General features: G+C 35.4%; 1 protein-coding gene across 5 annotated transcripts in view; it reads left to right on the forward strand.

The window, feature by feature from the left end:
• GSK3B (glycogen synthase kinase 3 beta) overlaps nt 1-14,101 on the forward strand; it is a 203,109-nt gene that overhangs the window by 62,176 nt on the left and 126,832 nt on the right. For all 5 annotated transcript variants that reach the window (XM_072811557.1, XM_072811558.1, XM_072811556.1 and 2 more), the window contains exon 2: nt 1,538-1,731. In XM_072811557.1, coding sequence (XP_072667658.1) covers nt 1,538-1,731 — 194 coding nt within the window. The remainder of the gene's footprint in view (nt 1-1,537; nt 1,732-14,101) is intronic.

Genomic DNA, 14,101 nt, shown 5'->3' on the forward strand with positions numbered 1-14,101 from the left:
TGTTGGATTTGTGCTATCGTATCTGTTGGGGGGTTATACCTTGGAAACAAAAACATAAATGCTATAATATATAATAGAGACTGCCTGTAATTGACATAGCTATCTTAAGTAGGAATCTTCACTGCTTTTGTTACTATCATGGAGGCTGCCTTATAAGCAGAAGAATTACTCAGTCACAGATACTGCTTATTGGCTTTTGTCTATATCGGTACCTCTATGAACTAAAGTAGCTATATTGATTAAATATGCCAGTGACATTTGAACATTTATTTACCTGGTAATTTTATATTGGGAAAAACACTCAAACCATTGGAAAATGAGATCATTTTTTTTTAATCTTCTGCATGTGAGTTACAAATGAATACTTTATAATCTAGGCTTGGTATCTAGAGTTGAAAACTACCTCATTTTTTATTAGGTTAATATGAATTCAGTTAGCATCATAAAAATGATATAATAGAAGAGTAGAAGAGAAAAAAAAGGGATAAGTACAGTTTAGTCAGTGAGTCTAAAGACTTACATATACTGAGAATTGGTTTTAGAATTGTCATGCAAGAGAAAAGCACAAATCATAATTGCTACTTCACAATGATTTTACTCACTAGAATCTGTAGTATCCCGAAATCACTGAAAGAACAATTCAGAGCTGTTCAGAATCAGGTTCTAGGGCAGCCCGGGTGGCTCAGCGGTTTAGCACTGCCTTCAGCCCGGGGGCTGATCCTGGAGACCCAGGATCAAGTCCCATGTCAGGCTCCCTGTGTGGAGCCTGCCTCTCCTCTGCCTGTGTCTCGGCCTCTCTCTTTCTCTCTCTCTCATGAATAAATAAATAAAATATTTTTAAAAAATTAAAATTAAAAAAGAAAAAGAATCAGGTTCTAGGTAGAATAGTATGACTTAGAATAGTTTAAGAATTTGGAGAACAAGAGGATTGTGAACCCTGCCTAGTCAAGTAGAATGTGCCTCCTGACCTTGAATTGAGGAGTCTTTGGATTTTTACTGGGAGGGGTGGAAAGGCACAGAAGTTGAGGCGCAAGAGCCATTGAGTGGGGAGGGTCCACAGAAACAGTGAGCTACTTATGAATGAGACTCAGTTCAGAAAAGGTTTGGTTTTTCTTTGAAGTTTACATCTCTTACCCCAAATTAACACTCCCATGTTCCTTTTCCCCATCTCACCTTTCTCTGAGAAGTTTTCTATTTTCTTCAAAAGAAATAAGATGGCAGAGAAGCAAAAATTTAACATTCTTTCCACTAGTTTTGTATTGGAACAGTATTCTCTCTATACCTCATGGGGTTGTTGTTTCCATTAAATGAAGTCATATGTATAAACTAAGCATGACGCCTGGTCTACACAATGAATAAATGGTGGTTAAAAAAATTACTTATAATTGAAATAGTTGAAGTAATTCTATATAATAAGCTAAGATGAACATTGAAAAATAATTTTTAGTAAAGAATGTAGTTTACTTTGTATACCTCAGCAGTTTTTCCTGTTTAATTCCTTAAGGTTCTCATTTTTCATATCTCTTCTTTCTTTTAGGAGACAAGGATGGCAGCAAGGTGACCACAGTGGTGGCAACTCCTGGGCAGGGTCCAGATAGGCCACAAGAAGTCAGCTATACAGACACTAAAGTGATTGGAAATGGGTCATTTGGTGTGGTATATCAAGCCAAACTTTGTGATTCAGGAGAACTGGTTGCCATCAAGAAAGTATTGCAGGACAAGAGATTTAAGGTAAGACCTTTGGTATTTCATGTATTTTGTTGCTATCAATAGATGTCAATGAGTATTTTTTTATTCATTTGTCTTTGGTTAAGTTTCATTTACTGTGCAAATTTATTATAGATACTTTATTTTCTTGTGTGTTTTGTGTGTTTTGTAGAGAGAAAATTTACTAAAGACTGCAGTATTATTTTTGAACCACTGCTGTGCGTGATATATGATTTTAAAATGTTCTGAAAAATAATTAGAATTTCTTAATTTCTACTTTAAAAAACCGACCTGGATCTCATTGGTGTAGGAGATCAGAAAAACACTACCTGCAGTGTTTGATCATTTGAACAATTGACTATATGCTTGCTTTCTTTTTCTTTTTCCTTAACGATTTTATTTATTCGAGAGAGAGAGAGAAAGAGAGAGAGAGAGAGGCAGAGACACAGGCAGAGGGAGAAGCAGGCTCCCCATGGGGAGCCTGATGTGGGACTTGATCCCGGGACTCCAGGATCATCCCCTGGGCCGAAGGCAGGCACTAAACCGCTGAGCCACCCAGAGATCCCTATGCTTGCTTTCTTAAAATTTCCTTTGAATTTGTGATGCAACGCTATCATTTATTTTTTCCTAATAAATAACTTTTCTTTGCTATTTTCTTATGTCTTCATTCCTCTACCCCTAGAAACCACCCATCCCTATAGTTTAGTTTATGTTCATTTCTTACACCAGCTCTTTAGAGTATCCTATGCATGAATGTTCAGAGGTCATCTCTATTTTATGGTAGAGTCAGGAGACCTGGGCTTTAATGTAGGCTCGCCCCTAACAAGCCCTACAGCTCTGTTCTCTACTTCTCCCACCTGTGCAGTATTATACTGAGAGTCTCCTCTGTGCTAACAACTATGCTAAACATGAAGGGCTATAAAAATAAAAAGTGACCACTCTGAAACAGCATACAGTCTACCCAGCTCTTTGCTCTAGAATGTTTCAAATTCTAAAGTGTTTTTTCTTTTTAAAGAAAAAAATTCTTATACCTTTCGTCTTCATTCCTACTGTCTCTCCTAAATACTAGTCCCCTGTTGTCAAATGCCTGTTGGCTCTTGATATGTTATCTCAAATTGGCAAAGCTTCTTATCTAATCCTGACCTGATTTTTAAGACCCAATGGAAATTCTTTCTATTGGTTCCCATTCCTTTTTACCTTTTTTCTAATGATTTTGTTATTCACCTTGTCATTCAGACTTTTCTGTTCTCTCATACTTTATATCCAGTCATTATCAAAACTTCATTGATTTTTTTTTCTTCACTGCCTGGATCCACATGTGACATCTTTCTTTCCCTTCTTCCTCACTACCATTCTAGTCAGGCCCTTGCCATTATTTGGCTTACCTAGTAACTCTATCTCTGATCATCTGCATATCAGCACTAGAATAATCCCACAGTTCAGTTTGGTCATATTGTTTCTCCTACATACAATTTATGTATGGTTCCTCATAGTCTAAAAAATAAAGCCTGCCTAGTTCAGTACTGCATTCGGGAACTTTCATAGCCTTGCCTTATCTCCAGATACTCAGCTTTCCAAACCTTCTGTGATACGTCTTTGAAATATATTTGTCTTTATGGCCTTTTTGCTTTTATTTAGCTCTTACTTAGAATTTCCTATTCTCTTGCTAATCTAAATCCTGTGCACATGTAAAGGTCCTTGTCAGAGTCCTTCTTTATGAAATTTCTCACATGATTCCAGCCAGCTATGGATATTGTTCTAAATTCCTTGAACGTTTATTGTCCATAAGCTAGGAAATTCCAAATTTTTTCGTGATAAGGACTCCATTTTTATTGTGTGTATCCTGGGTGTCCACACATGCAGTGTTTGGTTTTTTTCTTTCTTTCTTTTTTTTTGGATTAGTAGTTGATGATAGCAAATGCTTATCAAATTCTTGTTATATGGGCAGCCCGGGTGGCTCAGTGGGTTTAGCACACCGCCTTTGGCCCAGGGCATGATCCTGGAAACCCGGATGGAGTCCCAGTCCCACGTAGGGCTCCCTGCGTGGAGCCTGCTTCTCCCTCTGCTTGTGTGTCTGCACCTCTCTCTCTCTTATGAATAAATAAACACAATCTTAAAAAACAAATCTTGTTATATGCTCAGTGTTTTATTTATTTATTTATTTATTTATTTATTTAATTTTTTGCTCAGTGTTTTACTAAGATTTTTTACACAAGTAGTTTTATGAGCCTTATCATTAGTACTGTGAGATTGGTCGTTTTTATTTGGATAAGAAAACCTACGCACAGAGATTATAGATTAACTTGTCCAGGGTCACTGAGTTAGCATGTGGAAAGTTGGGCAAGTATTTGAATCCACGCATTCTGACTCCAAGAGTGCTTTACTAAACATTTTATCATCAACTGCATCATAATACTAGATTTTGTTTGGAAGGTATCTGATTAGTTCTTTTTTTTCTTTTTTCTAATAAAAATTTTCCCTTTAGCGTCATTATTCATTTGAAATGCAGTTTGGTTCATTTGTTTCTGTAGGTATCTCTTCTTAGAATGTTACTCTTGTTCTTTTTGACTTCTTTAAAAAAATTGTCTATTTTTAGTCTGTGAAACACACTAATATGGTTCCAAGGATCCAAAATATACAAATATCATTTCCTCTCTGTTCCCTTGGACTTGTTACCATTTACTCCCTGTAGATAGCCAGTCTCATTATATTTTGGTTCATTTTTTTCAGGGTTTCTTTTGCACAAATGAGCAATTAAGTGTAATTTTCTTGGCTTCTTTTTCACATAAAAGGTTCTATATTAGGGATACTCTTTTGTACTTTGCCTTTTCTCTTACCTATAGTTCTTAGAAATCATTGCCTATCAGTTCAGAGATTTTTCTCTTCTAGCAGCATAGTATTCCAGAGTTGATTCAGCCATTCTTCTATGTATGGGTATTTAATTTCATTTCAGTATTTTGTAATCTCTAAGAGTACTGCTGTGAAATACCTTTTCATAGGTATTGTTTTAATTAGATGTATGTCTTCGGTGTAAATTAAGAGAAGTAGTTTGCCTAGTAAAAACGTAAACACTTGGGATCCCTGGGTTGCGCAGCGGTTTAGCGCCTGCTTTTGGCCCAGGGCGCGATCCTGGAGACCCGGGATCGAATCCCACTTCAGGCTCCCGGTACATGGAGCCTGCTTCTCCCTCTGCCTGTGTCTCCGCCTCTCTGTCTCTCTCTCTGTGTGTGTGACTATCATAAATAATAAAACAAAACAAAACGTAAACACTTAACATAGTTTTGTTTGATATTGCTAGAGTCCCCTCCATAAGGATTGAACTAATCTGCATTCTCTTCAGTAATATGAGTACCTATTCCCCCCCGCCCCCCATTGTGGACATCATGCATTGCCTAACTTTTTCAATTTTTGCTGATCTGATAGGTGAGAAATGGTAGCTCATTGTAGTTTTAATTTATAATCTTATTATGAATGTAGTTTAACATCTTTTCACTCATTCAAGTTCCATTTTGTTTGCTTCTTGTGAATGTATATGAATTGTCCTTTTTTTGCTCATTTTTAAATTGAGTTTTTGGTCTTTTCCTCTCAACTCTGAAGCATTTTTTATTATGGATTTAGTCTTTTATCTGTAATATATGAAGTGTTTTTACTTTTTGTATTCTATTTTTCTACTGTATGAAAGTCTTCCACTACCCTGTGCAGTCATATTTATTGTTCTTTTATCATATTTAGATTTTAAGTTATGAATAGAAAGCTTTTCCCTTATGAAGTCTTTCCTTATGGAAAGCCTTTTCCTCAGGTTAAAGAGAAATTCATCCACATTTTTTCCTGGTAATTACAAGATTTCACTTCTTACTTTTAAATTCCTGGATCCATTTGAAGTTTATTCCTATTTATGGGGTTTTATTCTTATACACAGTGTGAGTTATTGATCTAATTTTAGCCTCTCTAACTCATTAACCAGTTAGTTGCTCAGTACAGTTATTAAAAGGTCTATCTTTGCTCCAGTGACTTGAGATGGTATTGTTATTATATGCTAAATTTCCATATGTGCTTATTCTATTTCTGGACTTACCATTCTTTTCCACTAGATCATTTGCGTATTCCTATGTCATTACCACAGTTTTAATTATAGAGTTTTATAGTATGTTTTAATGCCTCCTAGAGCTAATCTACTTTTGTAGTGTTCCTTTGTCTTTCTAGCTATTCTTGAGTGTCTATTTTTCCATATGAATTTTGGCATCGATTTGACTAATATAAAAAAGCTTGTTGATAGGAATTTCATTAACTTATAAATTAACTTAGGGAGACCTGACCTATTTGTGATGTTGAGTTATCTTATCCAGGAATAAGAGATATCTTTCTATTTGTTCAAGTGTACTTTTGTGTCTTTCAGGAGTTTTATTACATAGGTTTTGGATGTTTCTTGTTAAGTTTATTCCTAAGTATTTATTGCTTTTGTTGCTATTGTATGATTTTGTTTTTGTTTTTATTTTTTTCTCCTACATGCTAAAAAGTGGTAAGTTTAAAATAAAGTTTCTTTCTACTTTATCACCTTTCCTTTGTGGAACTTAAGTATTTTGTTCTCCTTACTAAATGTTAAGAGTCTGCCCCCTCCCCCAAATAAAAATCAATATATTGAATAATTCATTTTTCTTGATTATCTTGATATTTTTTGATAAAAATAGTAGGAATTTTTATGACAACTGAATATTCTGTAGTTTCATGTCTGTGATTATGTAGCTGTTGCCTAGGATTCCATTAAATAATTATATATTTCCAGGAAAGGTTGAAATAGGGTTTTCTCCTTGCCCAGCCAAATAAACCATCCTGCTCTACCTGCTAGTGTCAGTGAAAGACCATTTGTTTTGGTGAAAAAACGAGAGAAAATGGTCAGAGACAAAAAGAAAGCTAAAAGTAGTTATCCCTGCATACTAATCACATAAACTATATCTAATACACTGAGCTTTTCTATTAGGAATTTCAGGTATAATAAGCTTCATTTCAGTAGTGTTTTACCTATAATTTGACCTATAATAATTACCTTTTTTCCTTCTGTGACCCATCATGTTGTGGCAGATTACTTAAACAGAAATTAAATTACTTCACCCGGCTGGTTTGGGAGTGAGTGCATGTGATACAAAATGCTCTTGACAGTTTTGTCCAGGTAAAGTCCAGCTAAATACCTTACATAGGAGACCTTTGATGTTAGACAAGGAGATTAATCAGTCCTAGAACCTACTGACAGTTGTTGAGGCTGGCTTTCCAATTTGAAAATCGGTAAGTTGCATTTTTAATTAATTAGTGATCTTAGCTTCATTAACTATTAATTTCAGTTCTCCTTTGAACTAAGTCATAGGTTTTAGGTCTCCTGCTTGGTTTCACTTGTTCTGTGGTTAGGATATGAGGGTGGAGGTGGGAAGCGTAGCTGTCCTTCTATTGTGAATAGAGAGTGAATAGGCACCTACTTTTAATATATATCATTTTGGAGAGTTAGGAAAGATAATGTCTGATCCTTGGGATTATTATTATTCTCTGTGTAGATATTATGGAGACAGCACAGAAGAAAGAAGACCTTAGTTGTTCACTATTAGTAGTTCTATAAACTAGAGCATATTCATTAACTTTATGAGCCCCAGTTTCATCATCTGTAAAATGAGGATGTTACTACTACAGCAATGCCCCAGCCTACTGTTTGGAACAGAAAAGAATCAATAAATATTGTGTTCCCTTTTTTTCTCTAATATTGTATGAATCAAATGAAACAAAGTATTAATGAGAACATTTTCTGAATTTTAAAGCTCCTCATGACTAAATTATGTTTTATTTTTAGGCATCTGAATTATTACAAATGGCTATTCACTTTGGATTTTAACCTGTTTGTTTTACTTGCTCTTAAATTTGATAATTAAAAAAAAATCTTTTATTTTTTAGAGACAGAAGGAGAGGGGGAGAGAGGATCTTAAGCAGGTTCCAGACCCAATGTAGAGCCCAACATGGGCTCAATCTCACAACCCTGAGAACATGACTCTGAAATCAAGAGTCAGACACTTAACTGACTGAGGCCCAGGTGCCCCTAAATTTAATAAACTTATTTTGAGGCACCTCATTGTTTGTATTTATATGACTATTTTAAGTCATTTGTGGAAAATCTATCTCCTTATAAAACTGTTAGACAACTTGAAAAAAAACCATAATTTTTACTTATGCCATATAGAGTTATGTTATATGTTCTTTGGGTCATAGAAACTTATTATCAAGGGAAGCTAAAAACCAGGGAAGGAGAGAGGAAAGGACAGTAGGCAGGAAAAATCTTAACACTACTATGCAGCTTTCAGAAAGTTAAAGCAATGGGGAAGTCTCAGCCCTAGGTTGAACCATCAGAGGAATCCACAGTGTCACCTGGGAAAAGGTCTCCATTAAATAAATCTGTCTTGCTCTCTTATTTTTCTGGGAATAGCCCATGAGAAACTTGGCATGGCTTGAACAGAAGAATGGCTTGAAGAGCTCAGCACCATTGATCAATGATGCTCCCTGCCTGGGGATCTGAGAGGCACATTTTCATAATTACCACATCAAGCCTTGTAGGGATAGAGACCTTTTTATGCTACTTTCCCAAGTGTGTAGGTAATAACTAGAAAAATGTTTTTTTTTTTTTCTTTAATTGAATTGAAGTTTTAGAGACTGTACAAAGGTTGGTGTGGAAGAATTCTGTTGATTTTGCTCTTAAAATTACATAGTTTTATTGCATCGATTATTCTAGAGACACAAAAAATGGAGGATTTGATAACAGGAGAGCTTGATTCTTGTCTCATGGAGTCAAAAAATGAATCTCATGGACAACAGAGTGAGTAAAGTGATAGAAATGTATTAAGCAGAGGTACAGAGAAAGCTCTCAGAAGTGAGAGGGATCCTGATGGGGTTGCCACTGAGGGCTTTTAGTGGCAGTCTTTTATTGAGAACCTAGCTAGGGAGACCATGGCCTTTGATTTTCTTGTGCAGTCTTGGTTTGGGCAGGGATTATCGATAACACTTTAATGAGTATTTCTTTGTGGTCTGGTGAGTTCCTGTGATTACTTAGTAGCCATTAAAGGGAGATACTCCCTAACATTTTGGAGCTAGGAAGCCAGGTTTATTATTTTTCTCTGTTTTCTTGGGATGAGTAGGAGCCTGATTCTGGGCCTTTGATGTCCTTGGGGTTTATGGGAATCCACAGATTTCTGGGAGCCTGAGCCTGACTTTGGGCCTTTCCCTTATCTTTCTCTGCGTAGCCCCATCTGCCCCTAATTTATTCCTACATCAATATATTTGTCTTGAATGCCCTTTTTCTGGCTTTCAGTGGCTTGAATGGTTTAAGTGAATGAGAAATAAAACTTAATATAAGGCAGCCAGAATAATTAGGCAAGAAAAAGAAAAGGCAGCCAAATTGGAAAGAACTAAAACTGTCACTATTTGCAGATGACATGATATATATAGAAAACCCTAAAGACTCCATTAAAAAATACTTTTAGAACAAATTAATTCAGTATACTTGCAGGATACATAAACCAACACACAAAAATCTCTTATATTTCTGTTCACTTATAATGAGCTATCTGAAAGAGAAATAAAGCATTTAAAAAGAATAAAATCCTGGGGACCCTGGGTGGCGCAGTGGTTTGGCGCCTGCCTTTGGCCCAGGGCGTGATCCCGGAGACCCGGGATCGAGTCCCACATCGGGCTCCCGGTGCATGGAGCCTGCTTCTCCCTCTGCCTGTGTCTCTGCCTCCCTCTCTCTCTCTCTGTAACTATCATAAATAAATTAAAAAATTAAAAAAAAAAGAATAAAATCCTAGGAATAAATTTAACCACAAATTGAAAGACTCAATATTGAAAATTATAAGACAATAATGAAAGAAATTGAAGAAGACAAATAAATGGAATGGTATTCTGTGCTCATGGATCGGAAGAAATCAGTTTTGTTAAAATGTCCATATCACCTAAAGTAATATACAAACACAAAATTAGTGTAATCCCTACCAGAATTTCAGTGGTGTTTTTTTAAAAGATGTATGTATGTATGTATGTATTTAAGAGAAAGAGAGAAAAAAAAAAAAAAACACAAGCAGGGAGAAGGGCAGGCAGAGAGAGAAGGAAAGAATCCCAAGCAGACCCTGTGCTGAGCATGGAGCCTGATGCAAGGCTTGATCTTATGACTGTGAGATCACAACCTGAGCTAAAACCAAGAGTTGGATGCTTAACCAACTGAACCATCAAGGTGCCCCTGGTATTTTTCAAAGAAATAGAACAAATAATCCTAACATTTGTATGGAATCATGAAAAACCCTGAATAGCCAAAACAATCTTGAGAAAGAAGAACAAAGCTGAAGGCATCATATTCCCTGGTTTCTATTACAGAGCTATAGTAATCAAAACAATATGGTATTGGCATTAAAAAAAAAAAAGGATACATAGATCAATTGAACAGAATAATGAGCCAGAAATAACCCTGTCCATATGTGGTTAATCTATGACAAAGGAGCCAAGACTATACAGTGGGGGAAAGAATAGTCTTTTCAATAAGTGGTGTTGAAGAAACTGGAAAGCCACAGGCAAAAGAATGGAACTGGACTACTATCTTACACCAAACACAAAAATTAATTCAAAATTAATTAAAGACTTCAATATAAGGCCTGAAACCATAAAACTTCTAGACGAAAGCATAGTAAGCTCCTTGACATAGATCTTGGCAATGAGTTTTTGAATCTGACACCAAAAGTAGAAGCAAATAAAAGCAAAAATAAATAAGTAGGACTATCATACTAAAAAGCTTCTGCAGGGACACCTGGGTGGCTCAGCAGTTGAGTGTCTGCCTTTGGTTCAGGTCGTGATCCTGGGATCTGGGATCGAGTCCCACATTGGGCTCCCTGCAGGGAGCCTGCTTCTCCCTTTGCCCATGTCTCTGCCTCTCTCTCTGTGTCTCTCATGAATAAATAAATAAAAATCTAAAAAATAAATAAATAAAAATAAAAAGCTTCTGCAGAGCAAAGGAAACAATCAACAATGAAAAGGCATAAAATGGGATAAAGTATTTGCAAATCATATATCTGTGATAAGGTGTTAATAACCAAAACATATGAAGAATTCACAATTTAATGACAAAACAAAAACAACCCATAATAAAAAATGGGCTGAAGATCTGAATAGACATCTTTACAAAGAAGACATGCAGGTACATGAAAAGATGCTCAGCATTATTAGTCATCAGGGAAATGCATATCAAAACTTCATTGAGATGTCACCTTGTACCTGTTCTAATGGACATTATCAAAAAGAGAAGAAATAACAAGTGTTGGTAAGGATGTGGTAAAAGAGAAACCCCTGTGTTCTGTTGTGGGGGAAGGGGATATAATTAAAAATAGAACTATTGTGATCCAGCAATTCCATTTTTCAGTATTTATCCAAAGAAAAGGAAAACATTAACTTGAAAAGATATATGGATCCCTCTGTTCATTGCAGTATTATTTACATTACCCAAGAAATAGAAGCAAACTAAGTATCCATGGGTGGATGTATAAAGAAATTCTCTCTCTCTCTCTCTCTCTCACACACACACACACACACACACACACACACACACACTAAAATAGTATTCAGCCGTAAAGAAGAATGAAGTCTTACTATTTGGGACAACATGGATGGACCCCACGGGCATTATGTAAAAGTAAAATAAGTCCATTGGAGAAAGACAAATACCATATTATCTCTCTTCTAAGTGGAATATAAGAAAAGAAAATGAAAAGAAGTAAAAGACAATAAGCTTATAGATAGAATAGATGGTGATTGCCAGAGATGGGGGCAGGGCACATGTGAAGGGTGCAAGAAATGGGAGAAGGGGGTCGAAAGATAAAAAGAAAAAACAGAACCTTAATATAAGGCATAATGTACTTGCAAGTTTTCTCACCTTTTTTTTTTTTTAACTTTACTGTTCTTTAGTGTTTATACCTTTTCAAATTCCTGTACATCTATGATAAGTATCAAAGAAATACTTAGTATTAGGAGTTAGATTTGCCCTATGACTAGTTTTACTTTAAGCGTTTGAAATTTTTGTTGATCAACTGCTTGTTTCTTTTTTTATGGCAGCTTATTGAGATACCACTTCCTGTACCATATATTTCACCTTTTTAAAGTATACAGTTCATTTATTTTAGTATAGTCACAGAGTTGTGCAACTATCACTACTAATTCCAAAATATTCTCTTCACCTCAAAAAGAAACTCCATACTTCCTAATAGTCACTCTGCATTCTTCCCTTTCTCCAGGCCCTGCAACCACTAATCTACTGTCTCTGGATTTGTTCATTCTGGACATTTCATATGCAAGGAACCATATTATGTGATCTTTTTGTGTCTGGTTTTCTTTTACTTAGAATAATGTACCTGAGGCTCATCCATATTGTACCATGTCTCAGTACTGTAGTCCTTTTTATGGATAAATAATATTCCATTAATGGATATGCCACGTTTAGTTTATACATTCAGGAGTTGAAGAACAATTGAGTTGTTTCCACTTTTTGGCTATTGTTAATGATGCTGCTCCAAACATCTGCCTACAAGTTTTTGTGGAGACTTTTTATTCATTATTTCACTTTGGTAAATACCTGAAGTCTCTCATAAGACTATGATAAACATTTTAAGGAAGTGGTAACCTGTTTTCCAAAGAGGCTTTACCATTTTACAATCCCATGAGTAATTTATGAGCCTTTCAGTTTCTCTGCATCATCGCCAACTACTTGTTTTTCATAGTCATCTTAGAGTGGAGTGGTATATCCTTGAGTTAGTTGCATTTCCTCATGGCTAATCAGGTTGAGCATCTTCTCATGTGTTTATTGATCATTCAGGTGTACAATATAGTGATTCAATAATTCCATACATCACCTGGAATACTCTGTGCTCATCACAAGTGCACTCCTTAATTCCCATTATCTATCTCACCCTTCCCCCACCACCCAGGTGGAAAGTACAGTGTTCTCATATACTTGCTTCCTCCTCAGTTTTCCCTATTATTAGCATTTTACATTAATGTAGACTTGTTACAATCAAACCAATATTGATACATTATTAGTAAATAAAAGACCATAGTTTACATAATAGTTCATTCTTTTTTTTTGTTTTTTTAGTTTTTTTTTTTAGTTCATTCTTTATATTGTATAGTCTCTGAGTTTTGACAAATGTATGAAGACATATGTCCAGTATTACAGTGTCTTACAGAATAGTTTCAGTGCCCTAAAAATTCCCTGAGCTCCATCTATTCATCCCTCTCCCTCTTTCCCCAACCCTTGGCAACCATTGTTTTTTTTTTTTATACTGTTTCCATAGTTTTGCCTTTTCTAGAATGTTATGTAATTGAAATCATATAGTATATAACCTTTTCGTTTTGGCTTTTTTCACTTTACAGTAGACTATATGCTTGCAAAGCTACTCATGGCATGATAGCTCATTTCTTTTTAGCACCAAATAATATTCCATTGTATCCATGTACCACAGTTTGTTTATCCATTCACCTATTGAAGGATATCTTGGTGGCTTCCAGGTTTTGGCAGTTTTGAATAAAGCTGCTAAAAACATTCATTTGCAGGTTTTTGTGTGGATATAAGTATTCATTTCATTTGGATATATACCAAGTAGCACAATTGCTAGATTGTATAAGAGTTTGTTTAGTTTTGCAATAAACTGCCAAACTAAACTATCCTCCAAAGTGACTATACAGAATGATTTTATATTCCTGCCAGCAGTGAAAGAGATTTTCTATTGCTCTATATCCTCATCAGCCTTTGGTGTTGTCAGTGTTTTAAATCCTAGCAATCCTAATAGGAGAGCAATAGTATCTCATCTTAATTTGCAATTCTCTGATGATATATGATGTTGAGCATTTTTTTTTTAGCATTTTTTCATATACTTATATGCTGTGTATCTTCTTTGATGAGGTATCTTTTCAAGTTACTGCCCGTTTTTAATGGTTGCTTGTTTTCTTACTGTTGAGTTTTAAGAGTTCTTTGTATATATTTTGGATAATAGTGCTTTTCTCTGATGTGTTGCAGAGATTTCTCCTGAGTCTGACTTGATTTACATTAGCAGAAGTTTTAAATTTTAATCAGAAGTCTAAGTTGTGAATTTTTTCTTTCATGGATTATGCTTTTAGTGCTGTATCTAAAAGGTCACCGCCAACTCCAAGGAAACGTAGAGTGTCTCCTATGTTATCTTCTATGTGTTTTGCAGTTTTGCCTTTTACATTTAGGTCTATGATCTATTTTATTTTATTTTATTTTATTTTTCTATGATCTATTTTAAGTTAATTTTCGTGAAGGTTATAAAACCTGTGATTACATTCATTTCTTTACATGTGGCTCTCAGGT

This window comes from Canis lupus, chromosome 35 (assembly GCF_048164855.1).
Source record: "Canis lupus baileyi chromosome 35, mCanLup2.hap1, whole genome shotgun sequence".
Taxonomy (NCBI): Eukaryota; Metazoa; Chordata; class Mammalia; order Carnivora; family Canidae; genus Canis; species Canis lupus.